This window comes from Colletotrichum tamarilloi, assembly GCF_030869305.1.
Source record: "Colletotrichum tamarilloi strain Tom-12 chromosome Unknown Scaffold_7.1, whole genome shotgun sequence".
Lineage (NCBI taxonomy): Eukaryota > Fungi > Ascomycota > Sordariomycetes > Glomerellales > Glomerellaceae > Colletotrichum > Colletotrichum tamarilloi.
This window is the reverse complement of record NW_026849390.1, coordinates 492,943-513,846: the sequence shown is the minus strand read 5'-3', so window position 1 is coordinate 513,846 and position 20,904 is coordinate 492,943. Positions and strand designations below refer to the sequence as shown.

Sequence of the window (20,904 nt, the reverse complement as noted above, 5' to 3'; positions counted from 1 at the left end):
GATGGGTTGCGACACGCTCTGTAACACCGTACCTGAGAGGTATATCTGCCCTTTTTTTTTTTGTGGTTGCCCATAGGTATCCTTCCTGCGTTGCCTTTGGGGGCTGGATGCATGAGGAGTAAGGGCGAGGTATATGCATAGCAACCTCAGCGCACTTAGGCGCGGCCGGATGTAATGACATAGCAGATGTTCTGCCCGTCGCATCCGATCAAACGGGAACCAAGCCGTGGCTACTCTCCGTACCTGGTTCTTGTTGGAGTAGCACTAGCACATACAAACGGGCGAAAAAAGAGAAAGAAAAAAAGAAATGAAATGACAGAAAGACGAAGAAGGGGGGCAACCGACAACGTCGTTCCTTGAATGGAACGACGAGAGTTGGACGGACGTGTGCCTGCGTCTCTTTTGATGCCTCGGCCATGCGTCCGTCTTCCGAATCGAAATATCGGAAGTCGATATCGGAAGACGGGAGGGAGAGAAACTCAGACTTACATGACAACATGTCAGTGGGCAGCAAAGATTGATACAAAAGAAGAGTAGAGCAGAATTATCGGATCTTGAGAAGTGTTCATGACTCTTTCGCATCTATATTCGTATTATACTCTCGTAGCTTGTCAGAGGAAAGGATAGAGTAAACAAGAAGAAAAAAGGAGGCAAATTAACGTCAAAACACCGAGCCCGCTTCTTGTCAGAGACAGAAAGACGATGTGGGTTCAAGGGGGGATGACGGCGCCGACCAGGCAGACGGGATTTCTTGCTAGCAAAAGATTGATAATTGCTGATGTGATGTCGGTGCACGCAACGGCGGCGAGCCTTTTTTTTTTTTTTACGACGGGCTACGGGAGCTAGAGGAGTGATCCACTTGGTCCGACGAGAGAACCAGCGGAATGTCCGTATCACATTGACCACATGGCATCTCCATAAGGTCGGAGCTTCGTGACGTTTTTCCATCTCGCGCGAGGTTTTTTTTCGCGTCTTTTCGGGGACATGTCCGTATTACCAACTTAAACCATTTCTGGTAGTATACACCGCGGCTTGACCATCTCCAACTAATAGTTTCCGGCCCATAGATTGAACGTAAACGATCGGTTGTTGAAGAAGTCAAAAATAAATCATGTACTACACAGCCGCACGGCAATAGAAAAGACGGAAAGGCTCGCGGCTGTTCAAAGATTCACTCTTCTTCTCTGGCATCGTAGCCTTTTGGTCGTTCACACTGTAGGCAACGGCTTTTGATGGAGCTAGGCGCGATGGAGGTTGAGGAACACCTGCATGGCTCCCTGTTCCCTACCCACCACAAGGAGGGTGGGGAGGGGGGGGAGGAGAGCACATGATAATCCCTACCGATCGTCGTCCATTCACGACCTCACCTTTTTTTCTTTCAACACGTTGAATACGGCTCCCCTTGCCCACCACCCCCATATACCTAGTAAAGGTACAGTACGTAGACATGGCCTGGCCATGGGTCCAGCCCCGATGGCCGCGAATCTCAGCACACCGCACATCTCTGATATCACAACGGAGCCTTTGTTTCTCTTCGAAAAGATGAGGTAAGGATGAGGGACAGGGTCACACACATACACACAGCCAGGACAAGGAGCCCCAGGGAAAGAGGGATGGTCCGATGGATACCTACGGCATCGACCAGGGGTAAGGGAAGGCAAGGGAAGGGGGAGGACGGAGGGAGGGATTCAATCCGGCGTGCGGCGGCGGCGGCGCAATAGTCGGGAGTTCTGCAATAAGGCGAGGTGCGGTTGCGGTTGCGGTTGCGGCAGCGCGCGGCGAGATATGATAGAAATAATCCCTACGACATGCTGCGTAAGGCGTGACTGGGGTAAAGTAGCCAGCCAGCCAGCCAGCCAGAGAGCGGCAGCACCTTTTGGGTAGGGTGAGGTGTGATTGAGTGAGGAGTTGATGGGAATGGGAGGCGCCGTGCCTCATGGCGAAGGCGCAGGCAGGGCACATGGCAGAAAGTGAGGGGACCAGGTTCAGTTGCCCCCCCCCCCCCCCTGGGCGTGGAGTTGAGGAAAATAAAGGGGGGTGGTGTTGAGCAAGGGTAAGGTATATAGCTTTGCGATGTGGCTAGGTACAGAGCACGATACTTCATTGCTCGCATGTGCATTTGGGAAGGTGACGTTGATTAGGTAGGCTATTGCTAGCTGTAAAATCGAATATGAGAGTATGGATATGTGAGTAAGTGAGTGAGTGAATGAGTGGATGAGAGTGAGTGAAAGGGCTATATCTTTCGAGATGAGAGGATAAGAGGAGCTTTCATGTGAGAGTGAGAGTGAGAGTTGTCTCTCACCTCCGTCCTCCGTCACGCCGTCCCGGATAGTGAGGGGTGAAGAAGGAGCCACGGCATGTGTGCTTTCCAGAGGGGGAAGTGCGGTGGAATGGAGGAGTCCTTCCATTGGGGGCAGGGTCCCCACACGACACCTTTTTTCACTGCAATGGGCCGCCGTCCAGCGGGACTTGGTGGTGGATATCTCTCTCAACCGCTCCATTCATACTCCGTACCTTCTCGCTTTCAACTCTTTACGGTGCGATACGGATACAAAACCTTTCATTACGGATGGAAACTAGAAACCGTTCAGATACAATGACGACAGTGTATGGTTCCACCTTGTCAACCGTTAGGGAAAGACAATTTTCCGGCGGGCAAAGGAAGTTCTGGAAACGACTGAAAGAAACAACCTCGCAATAACAAGGTCTCATCATCGGGTTAATAAAATAATTATCATAAAAAAAGGTACCCTACAGGAACAGTGGGTTAGCGGGCGATGGATGGCGGCCGGTGAGAGACGACCACGGAGGACATGCATGCAGGCGGCACCACCATTATCAATCTGCCTCGTGGCAGCAACGAGCTCTATTCATCCGTGAAGGGGGTTGCGGCATGGCTGGCCACACGGCATGGCTCCCGTCTTTTGGTTTGCGTTGGCGAAGAGCCTACCTTGCATGGCTATGATTCTATCGAATGAGAAATGCAGACAGACAGCCTGTTCCGATGGCCCACCTGGTTCACTCACACACACACACGGCAGCAAGTATGTATACGGATACAAGAGCGTTGCATTAGAGTATTAAAGAATGAATCTATGAGCACGACAAAACGTGTCGGGTCTGCCCATACAAGAGGGAAACAAGAAAGTTGGGCAAAATAAGAATAAAAACACGTTGAATGGCATTTCCCCCCAAGATTTCCACCTCTTTGTTCTTATTTTTACTCCGTACGGAGTACTCCTGCTCCTATTCCTGTTCCGTCCTGCACATCGTTCCCTACTTCTCTCGCCCGTCAGCTGCCGTGGCTCGCCCCTAAGAAAGATCGGGTTCGCTGGCTTCTCTTCGCCCCTGGTCCATGTTTGAACCCGCGCCGGCCTGGCTGACTTCTCGTCCTGGGGTCTTCTTAGTCTCGTGGCTTCTTCACGTTTCGTCCACTCTTTCTTTCGCCTGTTCGTGGGACTGGTTGCTGGACAAGTTCCGACCAAAGGGGGTAAACTCTCTCTCTCTCTCTCTCTTGCTCCCCAATCTTTCCCATCCCAGCTAAGTCAGCTAGTATCCCGTACCTCTGGACTCTAGATCAATCCATCGATCCATCAGTCAAACGCCCAAAATTGCCTCCACGAGTTCCACCCCCCGGTTTTGTTTCATTTTCCCCGTTTTTTTTTCGTTTTTTTTTTTTTTGGTACTGCGTTACTCCATACGGCGTATCTTTCTTCTTTCTCGGTTTACCTTTCCCGAATCCTACGAGAACCTAGGGGCATGCAGACGCAGACGCCGACCCAGACGAGAGAGGAACCCAACAGAGATTGAGAAAGAGAGAGAGGGGAAAATTAGTTCACACAACCCGCAAGCCAATTTTCAGTCTAATCGAACTACCGCTGACTGCCCGTCCTATATCGTACGGGGCCGGCATAGTCGCAAAATATCAAACAGGACCCTATTCCGGTCCTGCTCTAGCCTCTTACCAGCAGCAAATCCCATACGGATACTTGGCTACCATACCAAAGGCGCATTATCCCCCCCCCCCCCCCTCCATCCACACACCACGGCGCACGCCAGCCAAGCGCAAACACCTAAAACCAAAGAGAAGGGGGAACCGTCAAGTCTCACGTTGCTGAGCCTCGGTCTCAAGTCTTCGCTCTTCCCGCATCGTCTCCTTTCTTACGGAGATAGTCCCCCCCCCCCCCCTTTTTTTTTCCTTTTCCCCCCCCCCCCCCCCCCCCCCCCCCCCCCCCCCCCCCCCCCCCCCCCCCCCCCCCCCCGCCCCCCCGTCCCACCCCTCCCCCCCCCACCCCCCCCACACGAACCCCCCCACCCCCCCCCCCCCTTTTTTTTTCCCTTTCCCACCCCGGGCCTGGCCTTACCGTCCACACCTCAGACCTCACTCGCACACCTTGGACCTGGAACTACGGATACCGATTATTACCTACAGGCTACCTATACTACGGAGACATTGGCTGGCCTTACCTCACCTTACCTTACCTACTACACCTTGACCTTGACCCAGCACTTCCGTAAAACCTCGACCTGGAAAAAAAGGAGAAAGGGCACTCGCCAGATCAACCCCCTCGTTTCCCATCTACGGAGTACTCCATCCCAGCGTCAGCCACCACGCTTAACTTGTCACCATCCATACACCAATCCCAATTCCTCGTGTTCTCCTCTCTGCGGTATCCGTACGTAGCACTGTGAAGGTGCTTGGATCGGGTTGCGAGGCTGGCTTATTGCCATTTGCTACACCTGTTATTCCCGTCTCATCTCTCAGACTCTCACACACATACCTACCTACGCGCGCATCATCCGCATCGTCCACTTTACCTCGTCGGCCTTCTTTCTGAGGGGCCGTCTCCTGCTCCTGCTCCTGCTCGCCTCGGTTTGTCCCCTTGGCCCGCCGTCGTCCTTTTCGCACATCACCGTCGCCAAAAAACTCGTCCGTCGTCCGCGCCCGCCCGCGCCGCCGCCCCGTCCGTTCCACTACACACTGGGCTGGCACACATAACACACATGTCACCAAGCGCGGCTTGAAAATCTGCAGACAGAATCCTTCAAGCCCGCAGTCCAGTCCCCCGGTGGCCATTCAGAGACGAATAGCTTTGACTATCACGTCACGCCTGGACTCTCTGGCCAAAGAAAAAATTAGATCGAATTGTTTGGATCATCGTGTACTTGCAGCTTCTTCGGTCAAGTCAGTATCTCCCGTACCGTTACCTATTACCTAGTTACCCTGCGGCAGCGCACAGGCACGACGGTCATATCCGTAGCCCGCATTTCTCAAATCTCCCCCATCCACGTTCTTCCCAGTCATCATCCGCCCGTAACCAAAGTCTCGAACTTTTCGTTCTTTTCCCTTCCTCTATCCAATCTTGTTGAACCATTTCATCATCCGAGTACATACTACCTACCCTATACCTAGTGCGAATTACCTCTTCCCGTGGTCCTGGAAGAAAATAATCACCCCTCCCCCGTTATTTTTGTAAATCAACCTGTTTCCCACGCGTGGGTGGCCCCCTACTCCTAGCCGCAGGTGAGCAAGTCCCCGGCGGAAGCTTCATTCAAGCAGCAAAAACAAGTGTGGCGTGGATAGAGAGAAGAGGAAGAGAGCAGCCTTGTTCGCGATGTCCGACATTATCTTGTCTCTCTGTGTATGGGTGCTCTCGGTCTCACTTTCTGGAGTACCTGGGTTTTGACTGCCTGTCTAATCCCATCATCTCGCTTTTTGGCTTTCGCTTCATCATCGGCATCTCATCCCTTCTTCCCTTTCACTCCCCCCCCCCCCCCCCCCCCCCCCCCCCCCCCCCCCCCCCCCCCCCCCCCCCCCCCCCCCCCCCTCCCCTTTTTTTTCTCTCCTTCCCCCCCCCTCCCCCCCCCCTTCCCCCCTCCCCCCCCCCCCCCCCCCCCCCAATTACCTACCTACCTACCTACACTACTCCGTACTCCATCTTCATCCATTCAATTGTGGTCGAGGTGAGGTGGTTCAAAAATCTACTGCCCTGGGCTCTGCTCTGCTCTGCTCTCTTGCTGGCCCTGACTTAGGTACTTGAAAGTGCCTTAGTTCTGCCCGGCTACTGCCCGCTCTCTCTCTTTCTGCTTGTCATAGCCGTAGCGTGGAGCGTCCGTCAGGCCAAGCATGGAAAGTCCACAAGTACTCCCGTACCTTACCCTCCTCCTCCCACCTACTTTGCACTCCCCCACTCCCCTTGCCAGCCAGAAGTCTCACTCCCACGCTCTTCCCACTCCCATTAGCCTGCCCCCCTTGTATCTTTTACTTACAGGGTTCCGCCGTCTACATGTACATCAACCCCTTGAGGCCTGTGTACTCCGTACTGTACCTCGTCTCGGCCAAGTACCTTTTTTTTCCCTCTTCGCTCCATTCGCAGCCCTTGTCCCTTATTCTCCTTCTCCTCCACCACTACCACTACCACACACCTCCTCTCCTCTCCTCCTTCACGCCCTGCCTCACCAAACCACCCGCTTTCTCTTCAGTTTTTTTTTCCTTCTCCATTTTCTGCGCCGTGCCTTTTATTTGAACACCCGTCTTGCCTTCTGCGCCTCTTCTAACCCTCTTCCTCCCATTAGATGGCCGCTGTCTCCAAGACATCCCGACCTCCGAACCACGAGCCATTGTCAAACGAGGCCAGCTCTCAACCTCTCACACACAAAGCCAACCCCAACCCTACCAGTGCTAATCCACGATCCACCGCTACTACTACTACCACCACCAGCACCGGCACCACCACCACTTCCAGCACTCCTCCTCCTTCTGCTGCTGCTGCTGCTGCAACTGCCACTGCCACCACCACTACATCATCATCGACCGATCCCTACTACGCTCAACAACACCAGCAACTCCAACAACAACAGGCGCCCTCGGTGAACCGACCGTATTATCGCTCTCATCACCACTCGCCTTCTACCAGTTCCCTCTACAAACTTCAGCGTTCTGGTGGTATCTTTGGCTTCGCTGCTGCTGCCTTTGACAAGACCCAGTCTGCACTCGCTACCTTCTCCTCGGACCAGTCTGTCCGCCAGCGCGCCTCCAGTTCCGCATTGGGCCGCGCCTCTTTGACCCCCGACTCTGCCTCCGACTACTCTGCCAATCTGGGTTCCCAAGACAAATATCCACGATATACGAGCCCCTCCAATTACTCGTCCTCTTCCAGCAGCACCCTGAACAACATAGAGGGCAAGTATCCGAGCCAGGTGTCGCTGGTACAGGATATCCCCTCTCAGCCATATAGCGAGACCGATCCGACCAGGCCCCTTCCCATTCGATTGCCGAGTATCGAAAGCAAGATGCACCAAACATCCTCGCGGCTTCTCCGCATGACGGATGATGACCGGCCGTTCACAAAGGTCAGTCCCATTTCTCCCAATTCCCGACCTGCTCGACGAGAATCGCGCATCCAGTGCCCCGGTCGCGTTCCCGGTCGCTTTGATCGAACCCCGTGGTTCACAGATGGCTAACGTGGAACGATGACAGGACTTCAAGGATCTCTACTCAACACTGATTGTCAGCCTCTTGCCTTTGTCTGCACACCGAGTACGCTTAACACGTGTGGAAAACACGTTCTTGTCCGAAGATGCGATCAACAACTTGGGCTCTCTCAAATTTTCTCAATCCAACCGTATGCCCGACCCCAAAGACCCCTCAAGGATAGTTACGACGACCACAACGACGACTTTCTCCATGGCCAAGGACATGGCACGCTCCATCTGCCAAAAGTTCCTCGAAGCGAGATTCATCGAGTCGGCCGATGGAAAGTACCAACAGGTGTACAACATGAAGGGTTCCGTGTGGCAATTGACGCCCAAGGGCGTGACCGTGTTGGATCGCTTCTGCTCACGCAACGGTATCCAACAAAAGTCGATATCCGACTTGGTTGGCGCAACACTCTCGCAACTCGTCATTCTCGAGCGGGACGGCCAGACGGACAAGCTCATCACGGATCGCGGCACGATTGAGGTCATTTTCAGGAGATTCATTGGAACACACGGCCCCAATGTCAAATCGAGCGTCAGCTCAGCCGACTCGGACTCACTTAGCGACTACAAGGATGGCTTGACTGGTGTCAAGATGGCTAGCGAGCGTAAGGTGAACGGCAAGACGTACAAAGATACCTTTACTGGCAAGGCCGCCACTGATTGGTTGATGGACTGCTGCACAACCGTAGACAGGCGGGAGACGTACGACATCGCGTCCCTGTTCGTGGAGTACGACTTGATGGAGCCCGTGGTACAAGACCGTGCTCATATGGCACAATATCCCAGCAATAACCTATTCCAGCCCACAAAGCATGCCATTTACCAATTGACAGCAAAGGGCAAGGATCTGATCAACGGTCTCGGTTCGCGGGGAAGAACGTCAGAAAGCGAAGTCGTCACACCCTCTCGTAACGCTATCGCGCGAGACTCCAACACCCAACGGCTCGACAAGATTCTCAACGACGCGGCCCTTCGTCTGCTCTTCAGAGAAAACCTGCGCGAAACACATTGCGAGGAGAATCTTTCCTTTTACCTCGACGTCGACGACTTTGTTCGAAGCTGCCGGCAGGCGATTCGGATCGCGCAGAAGAACCCCAATGCGAGCTCAATGGACGGCATCAAGGAGATCATGGCCCAGGCATACGGGATTTATAACGCATTCCTCGCTCCCGGCTCTCCCTGCGAGTTGAACATTGACCATCAGCTTCGCAACAACCTGGCGACTCGAATGACCAAGGCTGTCGGACAGGATGTAGCCATGATTGATACTTTGCAAGAGGTCATGTCTTTGTTTGAAGATGCCCAGAACGCAGTTTTTAAACTGATGGCAAGCGTATGTTTATTGTTCCGACTGATGCACCGTGGAATGTGAGGATTTTATACTAACCCAACTTGTTTTTGCAGGACTCGGTTCCCAAATTCCTGAGGAGCCCCAAGTACGAACACACCCTGAAGAACTACGATTTCGACTCAGTCACCAGCGGCGGCCGCGGCTTGGAGCGAAGCACGAGCCGATCGAACCGCAAATGAACGGAATATTTGATATTACGCAACTCTGCTCCCCCAAACTCAATATGAGACGCATTTTTTTTCTTGCACAATCTCGTCACAACAAGACCGATCGCGTTCCTAGGATCGACTCCATCGATACTGGCACACGCAGGCCGTTTGGCAATTCTCGGCACTTTCCTCGACCCATAATCTTGTGCATACGTAGTGGATGGTCTTTGATTCATCAACGGGCGGTGGGCAAGATCTTTCGGTTTTTTCCAACAGAGTAGCCCCCACCCAGGGCTGATCTTGGCCGCCATCTTGATTATTTTGGAAATGAAGGCGTTGGGGATGGAACTATTCTTAGAGGGAGACCCCTTGAGTCGGCAAAACCGATTCTGCTTGCGCATGACCTCGCCGTCATCATCACACGCGGACTCGACTTTTTTTATTCCGTTTTTTTTTTTTTGGTTTTTTTTCTTCTCTTCTAATTTCTCATTTTGTTTCAATCATAACTGGCTGGGTGGGGCGGACGATCATAGAAGGACGGCATGAAAGAGCGCAGTCTCAACCACGACCCCCGAGACGAGCTTACGGCGACGGATGAACGATTTTGTTCGTCAGAAGAGTGGAGGATGAGGGCGATTTCGCTGCCAATTGGTACGCCGGAAGTGGATGTCGTGTGGACATCGCGAAGCGAGTAACTTGCTGTGGGCTAAGGGGGAGGACAAAAAGGGAGACGAGCGGTCGAGGAGCAATTCTGGCCCAACTGTACATATCTCAAAGCTCCACGAACCGAGTGGGGGCGCACAACGCTCGACCTTTTCAACTCGCCTCCGAATGAAAGGAAAGCATATGAAAGCGGTACCACAAACTTGCCATGCCGGTGCTCGCATGCTCGTGTCCCCTGTGTGACAGGAATGCTTCAATGATGAAATCTGCAGAGCTCGAAATAGGATGGGAGAAAGGAGTCGAGGCAGGAAGGTGTGTTTACTCTTGGCCCCCTTCCATGTGTTTGTCAACTCATTCGTCCCATCTACCTTTGGTTTCCGTCTTTGCCGACTTTCTTCCCTCCTGGACCTGAAATGCTGGAATGCGCCACATTACCGGCGGCCGGTGGAAACATTCTTGGCAGCTCAACGGACCACAACAAACACGGGCCCGGGGCGACTCCACCAACATTCCCGGCCGCGAGTCCGGAGCTTCTCATTGGTCCCGAAGAACCAAGATTCACAACGTCCAATCTTGCCGTGTTCCAGAGAACCAGAGGCTCCTTTTTTCGAGTGGAAAGGTGGGAAGTAGTCGTCGTGTTCCTGAGACAGTTTCGTTGGTTCCCGGCTTAGCATTTCCTCTCCCTTTCCTCCGTCTTGCAAGGCTAAGCCTTTTCGTCAGCTTGTCTGGGTATCGCCAACCCCTGAGCGTGCCGTTCCGGTGGATATCTTTTGATTTATTTTGGTTCTGAGTTGAACGTTTGGTGTGTTTTCATGTGTTTTGGTATCGGTATGAGATTGACATAAGAAGGAGGCTCTTGAACCGTTTTCTTGTGACACCTCTCTTTCCCTTTCATCCCTCACACACACACATCTCACATACATCCATCCAAGAACTCTTTCGTTTGTTCGGAGGTTCCCCCCCTTTCGTTTTATTTGCTTCAATTGGCCTCAGTCACTCTCTTGAAAAGAAAATCCAAAACATTGCAACTCACTCTCCTTAACAAGAAAACCAAAAACTTCAAACAATCATTAACTAGCTCTGTTTGCTCTCCGGACAATCCCTCACGCTCCCTCGAAACTCACTCGCTCAGCAAGTAACTCGATAACCGACAACAATCAACAACTACAACTCACACACACACACTCTACACCAACCAACCAACCGACAAAATGCAGATCCAATCCGCCCTCGTCTCCCTCGCCCTCGTCGCCGGCACGGCCTCGGCCTACGAGCACGTCTACACCAACGGCACCTACACCATCACCAAGGTCTGGGACGCCGTCACGACCTACTGCCCCCAGCCCACCACCCTCTGCTTCAACAACCGCACCTACACCATTGAGCAGCCCACCACCTTCATCATCCCCGACTGCCCCTGCACCCAGACCTACGTGAGTTTACCCTTCCTCATTCTCTACCTCTGACGAACATCCCCTCTGGTCCGAAGCCATGGCTAACACGTACACCAAAGACCACCAACCAGTGCTCCGAGTGCGCCCACGCGACCGGCTACGTCGTCCCCGCTCCGCCCGCCCAGACCGACGTGCCCCCCGCCGTCCCCACCCAGACCGGCCTCATCACCTGCCCCGGCAGCCCCAACTGCCCGCCCGGCGCCTCGGGATCCGTCCTTCCCCCTGCTCAGACCGGCTCCGCTGGCGTCGTCTGCCCCGGTAGCCCCAACTGCCCTCCCGCTGCTTCCGGCGGTGCTGGCGGAGCCGGCGGTGCTGGTGGTGCTGGTGGTGCTGCCTCCGGTGGTGCTGGTGGTGCCGGCGGTGCTGCTACCCCCAGCCAGACCGGCGCGCTCGTCTGCCCCGGCAACCCCAACTGCCCGGCCACCGGCACCGCTGGCACCAACGGCACCAAGCCTACGACCGTCGTCGTCGCCGGCGCCGAGAAGAACGCCGCTGCTGCTGGTGTTGCTCTCGTTGCCGGTGTCGTTGCCGTTTTGGCTCTGTAAAGGGGGGTTTTGAATGCTTCGGCTTCTCTTCCCTCTTTGGTTGCAATATTCCCACCTTTTCCGTGGCTTTTTCCTTTCCTCCTTGGGGACTAGACATGCACTATTCCTCTTCTCTCTCGGCCGTTTTGGTAATGGGGGGAGACTTCCACAGAAGGAGAGGGAAACTTGAAGACTCATGTGCGTCGGGGGGGAGCATGTTGCGGAGTTGAGGGGAGTGAAGTGAAGCCAGATTCGCCTGCGCCTTCTGCACTCTTTGAAACTTTGTGCTTTTCTCCCTCTCTCTGTGGTATGAGTTGGAAGGTTTTGTTTTCTCCTTCTTACAATCGTCATCTCTTCCTTGCGGACGGCTTTCGAGAAAGAAGAAACTTTTTGTAGTCCTGGAATCCATGGGTGGTTTGGAACCCCGCTCATCCAAGCTTCGGAAAAGTGTGTGGATCCAACATCATTATTGTTTCAGTGTGTGTGTGTTTCTTGTTTTGTCGTTCATCATCATTGTTATCACGCCCCGTCATTGTATCACGCCGATTACGCCCAGAGATGAGGATACATCTGAACCTTGCATTGGGGGAAATTAGACGAGGAAGGAGAGAGAGAGTGAGAGAGAGTAGCGTGGTCGGAAGAGACAGCAGTAGCATTTCTTACGGCAGTATCCCGCTAGAACCCGGGTGAAAGACTGGGGGAAAGGGGCGGGATGGACACTGCTTCAGTGGATGGAAAGGGGACGAAATGAAGGATCTCCTTTGTTAGAATCTTGTTTTATTGCTGGGTTCTGTCATAAGGGGGGGAAGGGAGGATCGAAAGGGGTTTCGATTGGTATTATTAACCCACTTCAGCATCATTATCACTCTGCATCCTTATCACCGCCATCATCATCATTATCATCCTAATCGCCTTTATATACTTTATCCTCTTTTTTTTAGACTTTATAGAATTATCACTTTTGTTGTGTGTGTGTCATATCTGGTCCCATGATGCCTCTTTTTTCGTTCAGTGAAATGTCTGTGAATTGGGATATATTGGGTATAGCCCTCCTCGTAACCGTGTAGTGCTTTTCTCTAGAGGCTAAGCTCATGTTATATCTCTCCTCAGTAGATTCTCGGACTCAGAAAACATGCTGTCTATCATCAGTATTCGAATTTGCGACTAAAGCACAATGGGCTCCATTTCAGCTACAATGAAGTCGCAATATCTGCAGGAAAGACCTCTTCTCTATCAGACTCGAGCTTTATAGACACGATCACATTCACTTTGTGAATCATAGATGTTGATGGTCTGTTATCATTACGAAAGACGGACTACTCTAAATGTATACGGTGATTGCTCCTGTACGGGCCTTTGATTTTCTCTGCCTCGGTGAAATGCGACCCGTAGAGCAATCGTTGTCCTTTCCCATCATATAGCCTGAAATTGAAGAACCCCACACGTTCGTACCTGTAGGATCCTCGAAGTGCCATGTTCCCGCAGTCGTCGATGATGTAGCCCAAAGGATGCAATATCAAACCGGCAATCTCGACGCCCTCTGCGTTGACGGGAGGTTCCCTGGTACACATGAGTGGTAAGATGACCACCTCCACGGGGAGTAAATCCTTCCGATAAAAGTCAAAGACGAAAGGGTTGTAGTCCAGTCGCTCCGACCTTCCATCAAGACTCAGCGAAACCCCGTCGTTGGACATGTCCGACACTTTGAGAGTATAAACGCTGCCGCTCATGCTGATATAGCCTCCGAGTGGTATGCGGCGTCCTGCGGGAGCATTGCTATGGGCGCTATGGTAGATATGACGCGCGAGATGTAAGATGCTCTCGTCGCTGTTCACGATGGCCTTGAACGAGACCTTGCCTTGCACGGAAGCCCACGACCAAGATGGGGCGGGATGAGCAGGTCGGGGCTTCTTTTCCGCCGCAGGGTTCAAGCTGCAGCAGATTTGTCGGGCGATGTGTGTATTCCAGATACCGGAAATGTATCGACTCAAGGAGGTATTAGAAAAGATGCTGGTCATTCCATTCAAGGCCGCGAGCTTGTCCTTTTCGTAGGTCAAGCTACAGCCCGAGTACTCCTCAACCAGGTGCTCCCAGACAGTTGCGAACGTTTATTCATCCTCTGGCGAATCCTCTTTCTCTTAGGGGCGCATTCTGGGTATTCGGGTGACGCCTTCCTCGCGCTCGACCACGTCGTTGTCTGGTGCCACCGATATGCCGTCGGGCAAGCTCTCACAGGCCAGGCGCCGTCTACATTTCCAAAAGACTTGGTCTTTACCGAAGTGAAGAGTCCTTTTGGGCAGTAAGCGCTCTTGGAAGACCCAACCGCGCTCGTACAGCGGGGCTCTGTTGTAGTCGTTTAGGATGGACGTGTGATCCCAGACGGTGTATTCGCCAGACGGGACATCCGTCCTCTCTGAGCAAACAACAAACGATTCCAAGACGGATGGGTCTCTCGCTGTGAAGAGTCCACCATCGGGTCCCTCGGAGTGTGCGGCGACGATGTTGCAGGTGGAGTTGGAGTACACGTGGTGCATTCTGGAGGACTCTTTCTTCCAATCTAATGGGCTATCTTGAAGGATGCATAGTGAGTTGACCCAGATATGACGAATATTGAAGTGATGAGCCAGCGTGATCGTATCGCGGAAGGTCTTGGGAAGACTCTTGATAGCTGTGTTGTTCTGGAATGCGGGCAGTGTGTCCGACGTGAGCTGTACGAATGGCGAAGAGCCCCAGCGGTGACTCAGCGTGAGATAACCTCCATAACTGGCAGGCGTTTGATGATGCTCGGTGGTGATGACCTTCCACCAGTAACTACCTGGGTCTCCAACATCAATGAGCCTGGAAGGTAGCCAGGTCGAATGGCTGTACAAAACTTTGCACTCGGTATGGTTTCGGACACAGTCATTGAGCCACTTTTGCATTGTTATGAAAGCATCTTGCGAGTCCATGCGTGGACTCAACCACGCAGGTGGCTCGTCATCTAGTATCTCGTCAGTCTTTTCAGTAGTAGACTACCGAGTTCCGAGTCCTCGGACTGGATGCTCATCGGGGCAGTATAAATCACCGGGACTACGCTTGAGGAGATTAAAACAAACCAAGTCATCCAGATCATCCTCTCTCCACGCGCGTCCTGTATGCTGTTCAGAACTCGCAAAGAATAATCTCACGGGATTGGGTCTTGGATGAAGAATGAGATCCTCGTTCAGAACAGTCGAAATGCTCGGATCCGCAGAGTGACGCGCAAAGCGTTTATAGAAATAACATCCCTTTTCGACTGCCTTGGCGAGATCCTCGGATGACTCGTGATGATGATTGCGACGTCTTCGACGGAAGTCGTCGGCCTTGACTGCCTCTTTGCTGAAAGCATCCTTGCACGCGGTGCAGAGAACGGTGTCTTTTGAGTGGGTGAAGACTGGACGATGGATCTGACGACGTTTTGGGGGTGGGCTGTCGTCGAATTGTATAGTCCGTTTCATAGGCCCGTTTTCGGCAGATGATTGATTTGATTCTTGAACCATTTGATGATATGACTAGGTTGGTTTTCGAATAAAGTTCAACACCGATGACTGACAGAGTGTTTGTTATCTCGAATTATACATAGGTGTTGTTGATAGACACTATACGCAGACCGCCCCTTTACCCGCAGAGTCGGTCACGACTTCGCAAGGGACGCTAGGGATTAGAGGCAATTGGTATGGAAAGCAAAGCCCGACTAAAAAATTGTAACAATTAAGTGCAAAAGGTGGTCTTGAATAGAAGCTGTACTTAATGGTAGTTGGAATTATCGATGGGATAAATGAGAAGCACCGAAAGCAACTGTACCTCCACCGGAATTGAGGAGGTACAGCTCGCGGTCGTATACAGTGCGGGTAACCCGGGCACACCAGTGACCGGCACTGTCCCAACTTCACTGCCTGAATTCGAGGTATCCACAACTTCAACCTCACTCATTCATCAGATCAATTTCTCATCCGAGGTCTGGTGCCCGACGTTCCTCACCCAGATAAACCGAAGATTGAAACAGGAAACTCACCGTTGGAGTTCAGATCGAAGTTCTGAACTTAGTGTCCTGAAATCTTCGGTATTCTCGTCCCAACCACCCCGCTACAAGACATGGAATGAAAGCCCAGCCGATTGTCTACGAACCTCTCAGCCTATTTCGAAGACCGGCGGTCAGCCAACATGGATGCTCACGAAGACGATAGCGACATTAAGCTGCAAAAGGCCTCATCAGAGCTCATTGCAGAGTTCTCTCGCTCGCTTCCACTCTTCCTGCGCAAGCCTGATGGCAAGACCCTCTGCGCCCGCGTCAGGGTGTCAGAGACCTCACGTCTGACTTCAAGCGTAGATACCCCCCTGCACTGAATCTCATATCCCTCTACATCGAAACACATTCAATACATGATTCTGACACGTCTCATAGCTCCTTGATCCATTTCAAGAACTGCCTCAGCTACTGGATCCTCATCTACCAGAGTGGCTCCCCCTCCTTGCATCAACGTATCTGGAGCACCTCAACACCCGCTCCCGGGCCCGGGCCCGGCCATCGGCTTCAACCCGCTCCCAGCTCCTGGAACCCCTGAACCTCGCCATCGCCAAAATCATCTACACCTTCACCAAGATCCGCGGCGAAAAGGTTATTGTTCGCTTCCTCAACGTCGAGTCCCGCCACATCGAGCCCCTTCTCTCGGCCCTTGAAGCCTCAGAGCGCGCCTCGTCAACTGCACGCCCCGCGCTCAACCCCCTTTCTTCGCCCCAGTCATCCTCCGCAGCGGCAACATCCTCATCGGGTGCCATAGCACAATGGTCCTGGGAAGAGCGCTACCTCGTCCTCCTCTGGCTCTCACACCTCCTCCTCGCCCCTTTTGACCTCTCAACCATCTCCTCCGCCTCCGCCGACCCGGACCTCACTCTCCCCACGATCCCAGACTTCGACTGGCCCGATGACCTCCCCGGAATCACCGTCCGCATTCTACCCCTCGCTATCAAGTACCTCGCCACGTCCGGCAAAGAGCGCGATGGCGCCCGCGCCCTGCTCATCCGCATCGCCATGCGCCGCGACATGCAATCCCAAGGCGTCCTCTCCGCCCTCATCCACTGGTCTCTCGCCTCCCTGAAACCTTCATCATCCTCCGACGCCGCGACACCGGCACCGCCGCAGCCGCCCTACTTCTACATCGGCGTCCTCTCCTTTCTCGCCGGCGTCCTCCGCTCGTCCATAAACACCTCCGATATGGACGCCTACCTCTCGCCCATCTTCCTCACCGCGCATGCAGTCGCCTCGGCTGAAGACCCCCAGGATACCACGGCCACGGCCACATCCACCCCGTCCCTCTCAAGCGCTATCCGCTCCGTCGCCGTAGCGCGCAAGATGCTCATCAAAGTCATTCGCTCCGTCACGGTCCTCCTTCTACGCAGCAACAGGTCCCCGTCAGATCAGCAGAGCACCGACGAACTAGTCGAATTGTCCATAGGTTACCTTCTAGAATCCCTTGCCGACAACGACACCCCCGTCCGGCTGGCCGCCTCTAAAGCCCTCAGCATCGTCACCCTCAAGCTTGACCCGGACATGGCCTCTCAAGTCGTCGACGCCGTCCTGGACTCCCTCAACCGCAACGTCTTTTGGACCCGCGACCCGGGCACTCCCAAAGGAGCCTCTTCTGCCACCACCACGCGCGACCTTACAGCCGTCGACCCCCTAGAATGGCACGGCCTAATGCTCACCCTCTCCCATCTCCTCTACCGCCGCTCTCCACCCGCGTCTCAACTTCCCGCCATCGTTCACGGCCTCCTTCTCGGCCTCTCGTTCGAAAAACGCAGCACTTCGGGCGGTTCCATCGGCACAAACGTCCGCGACGCAGCCTGCTTCGGCATCTGGGCCCTCGCACGCCGCTACACCACCCCGGAACTCCTCGACGTCCCCACCGCCGCCGTCGTCGCGGCACGCAGCTATCATCGCGCCGTATCCAACGTCACCATCCTACAAGTCCTCGCCACAGAGCTCACTGTGACAGCGTCTCTCGACCCGGCAGGCAACATCCGACGCGGCGCCTCGGCCGCCCTGCAGGAGCTCATCGGTCGGCACCCGGATACCGTCGAAAAGGGCATCTGGGTCGTGCAGGCTGTAGACTATCACACCGTCGCCCTGCGCTCGCGTGCGGTACACGACGTCGCGCTCAGCGCGACTAAGCTTTCGTTGCAGTACGGCGCCGCTCTGCTGGATGGCCTGCTCGGCTGGCGGGGCATAGGCGACGCCGATGTCGTCTCGCGGCGCGTGGCTGGCGCGTCGTTTGGTACGCTCACGCTGGAGCTCGCGCGACAAGCTGGATCCGGGCCTTCGTCGTCTCCGTCTGGCGGGTCTGGAAACGACGACGTTGCTCAGTTCACGGCGTCCATCGAGAGGGTGCTCGCGCGCCTGCGTACGCTCCAGACGCGCCAAGTCGACGAGCGACATGGTCTCGTTCTCTGCCTCGCGTCCGTCCTGGATAAGTTCCCCGAGCTGCTTGCCGGCAAGCCGGTCGATAGCGTCACTGGAATCGCTCACCGCATCGTCCGTGAACTGGAGGTCCTCTTCAAGGAATTCCAGACGACGACGTATCGTCGACCGGAGCTAGTCGCCGAAGCGTACAGCCGTTTAATCACTTCATCATTCCCTATCCTACAAGCTACTTCATCTCCCAAAGGCGCAATCATAAACTTAGAGCCAGGCTACAGGGTCGTCTCAACAGATAACACCGAAAATCTACTCCATGCCATCAAGACGACCGACAACGCCCAGGATACCAACATAATCCCCGACGGCGTAACGAGCTTGGTCTCGACTTTTACCCCCATCGTCAGCGCAGGCCTCGTCCGCACAGAAAAGGAAGCCGTCGCCGCGTCCTCGGAAGCAGCCCTCGTCCTCCTCGTCTTCTCCCCCGCACAAGAGCGCACGCGCATCGTCACAGAATGGGCCGGCGCCGTGCGGCAGCGGCCTACATCGCGCGCGGCCAGCGACACGGGCGCGCTCTATGCGCTGACGATGGCGTACCCAGTCACGACTACGTTTAGCGACGGCGGCAGCAGCGTCGTCTGCGACACCATCCTCGCTCGATGGGCCGGCGACAACGACATTGACACGCGCGTGGCGATCCTGCAGGCCCTCTCGCAGAGCGGTCTGCTACGGGACCAGGCGCTCGTGTTCCTCGACCTGCTGGCGGAGGGTCTGAACGATTATACGACGAACGCGAGGGGCGACGTCGGATCGCACGTCAGGTTGGAGGCGCTCAAGGCGACGAGGTCATTGTGGACTATGGCTCTTGGTGTGGATCGGTCTCATTCTGTCATCAGGGGAACCAATGATCACAAGACGGAATGGCTTGCCGCGGCGGTCTCGAAGCTGTTCCTTCGGACGCTGCGTCTAGCTGCTGAGAAGCTGGATCGCGTACGGACTGAAGCGCACGCGGTCCTTGCTCTGACTGTTGAGCCTAGGTAAGGAATACCTCCCCCCCCCCCCCCTTTCCCCCCTTAATCATCTTTGACAGTCGTCTCATGAACGGCGAGGGAACGAAAAACAAAAAGGCCCCCAACTAACAAAGTATACACACACCAGCTTCGCAACAACCTTTACAAAGCTCACCTTTTCGTCAAAAACCTACTTCCAAACCCTCCTAAACCTCTACGCGACAGAAAACAGCCTGCAGCCACCCATCGCGGAGCCGGCCAGGGCCGACGCGGGGGCCTGGATGGCGGAGCTGCTGGCGGGATACGTCACGTCGGCCGACACGGGCAACGAGGACCTGGTCATCGCGTCCCGCGCGGCGCTGGCCGACTTTTGCGCCGCGTCGCCGCGTCACCTGGATGCCGTCTGCGTGGCGCTGGTGAGTAACGTCAAGACCAGGCAGACGCCGGGCCGGGGCCAGGGAGACCGCGTGGTGGTGCCGACGCTCGAGATCGTGGCGTTCCTCTGCCACGTCGGGCTCTTCCGAAAGTGTCGCGGGGTCGACCTGCGGCACCTGTGCCTGCAGGTCCAAAAGGCGGGTTACAAGACGGGTAATGTGAGGAAGCTGGAGGCTTGTATCAAGGTGTACGGCTGCGTGGCTGGGTTCGACGAGGTGTGTGCCGGTGTAACTGAGGAGGACCTCGGAAAGGAGGAGGAGGAGGAGGCGGAGGAGATACTACGGGGTAAGAGACGGGACGGTATCTCAGAGGCTAGGAAGCGGCTCGGCGCGTTGATGTTTCATCCCTGGCCGAGGGTGAGGAGCCTTGTCGTCGACGAGCTGTGGAAGCTGTTTGGGGAGCAGGAGGATGAGGATGAGCATGGCGGCGGCGGCGGCGGCGGCGAGTCGCTCAAGAGCGTCGACTGGAGTAAAGCCGATAAAGCCTCCATCAATCGCGTCGTGGAGCAGTTTGCATTGTCTCGGGCAGCCTAGGATAGTTCAAACCATAAACCATACACCATCATAACAATGCGAGCGTCTGGCTTGGGTTGTGCAGAAATGCTGCGACGAGAGATGTCCTTTTTTTTCGTCCCAACTACAATTTGCAACCTGTCTAGTCAGTGCGGTCTCTGCTTTGAGAAGAAAGCGGTTCATCTGCCGAACCACAACGCTTTCGCGGGAGAGGAATGCGGGAAGGGGGGGATTGGCGAGCTGTCACAGCAAAGACAGCTTCCCTTCCCGCTCCCGCTCAGATTGTTTTCAAGGTTCAGCTCATCCCTGGCAAAAATCCGGCCGGCAATGCAATACCTCATGTTCAAACAAACAATACCAAGTCGGGATAGAACTCAAAAGTAGAAGCTCAGATCCAAAAAAAACCCACGTGTGTCGGCAGGCCGCAGCATAACCTACCCAAAAGCACGCCTTCATGAGGTCCGGTGGGGGAGGGGGAGGGCGGGTATGATTTGCCCGCTCCCAGACGGTGCGTTACCGGGCAAGGAAGGTGAGAGTTTCGGGGGGGGGCGGGCGCAGGGTCTGCCGGAGGGCGGCGCGGGGGGGGGGGGGGGGGGGGGGGGGGGGGGGGGGGGTTGGTTTGCGGCGGGCGGGGGGGGGGGGGGGCGGGGGGGGGGGGGGGGGGGGGGGGGGGGGGGGGGGGGGATGGTTGCAGCCAGACAGCTCGCTGTGGAGGGGGCCGAACCCTTTCATCTTTCATGCCCGACTTTGCTGCAGTGTGCAATGTACAACATTGGCGAAATGTTTTCCATCATCATTGCTGGTACGGCAGTGAAATAAACACGTACAGCTATATTCTGGACACCCGTGGGGGAGGGGTTCCATGTAGTCATATCCGACTTTCGGTTTTAT

The 20,904-nt window shown here is 54.8% G+C and overlaps 4 protein-coding genes across 4 annotated transcripts; 3 read left to right on the top strand and 1 right to left on the bottom strand.

Moving 5' to 3' along the window:
• Window positions 1–6,576: 6,576 nt before the first annotated feature.
• Window positions 6,577–9,012, top strand: CTAM01_03096 (domain found in Dishevelled; the record flags this gene model as incomplete). The annotated part of the gene is made up of 3 exons (XM_060519134.1): window positions 6,577–7,353; window positions 7,481–8,815; window positions 8,887–9,012. The coding sequence occupies 3 exons, from the start codon at window positions 6,577–6,579 to the stop codon at window positions 9,010–9,012; spliced, it is 2,238 nt and encodes a 745-aa protein (XP_060386133.1).
• A 1,844-nt stretch (window positions 9,013–10,856) lies between these two features.
• Window positions 10,857–11,644, top strand: CTAM01_03095 (uncharacterized protein; the record flags this gene model as incomplete). Its single annotated transcript, XM_060519133.1, has 2 exons — window positions 10,857–11,078; window positions 11,159–11,644. The coding sequence occupies 2 exons, from the start codon at window positions 10,857–10,859 to the stop codon at window positions 11,642–11,644; spliced, it is 708 nt and encodes a 235-aa protein (XP_060386132.1).
• A 1,143-nt stretch (window positions 11,645–12,787) lies between these two features.
• Window positions 12,788–15,141, bottom strand: CTAM01_03094 (uncharacterized protein; the record flags this gene model as incomplete). Its single annotated transcript, XM_060519132.1, has 4 exons — window positions 12,788–12,833; window positions 13,076–13,710; window positions 13,792–14,634; window positions 14,791–15,141. 4 exons carry the CDS (start codon window positions 15,139–15,141, stop codon window positions 12,788–12,790), a joined length of 1,875 nt encoding a protein of 624 aa, XP_060386131.1.
• Window positions 15,142–15,805: 664 nt separating this feature from the next.
• Window positions 15,806–20,034, top strand: CTAM01_03093 (beta-tubulin cofactor d; the record flags this gene model as incomplete). Its single annotated transcript, XM_060519131.1, has 3 exons — window positions 15,806–15,967; window positions 16,047–19,093; window positions 19,215–20,034. The coding sequence occupies 3 exons, from the start codon at window positions 15,806–15,808 to the stop codon at window positions 20,032–20,034; spliced, it is 4,029 nt and encodes a 1,342-aa protein (XP_060386130.1).
• Between the last annotated feature and the right edge of the window lie 870 nt (window positions 20,035–20,904).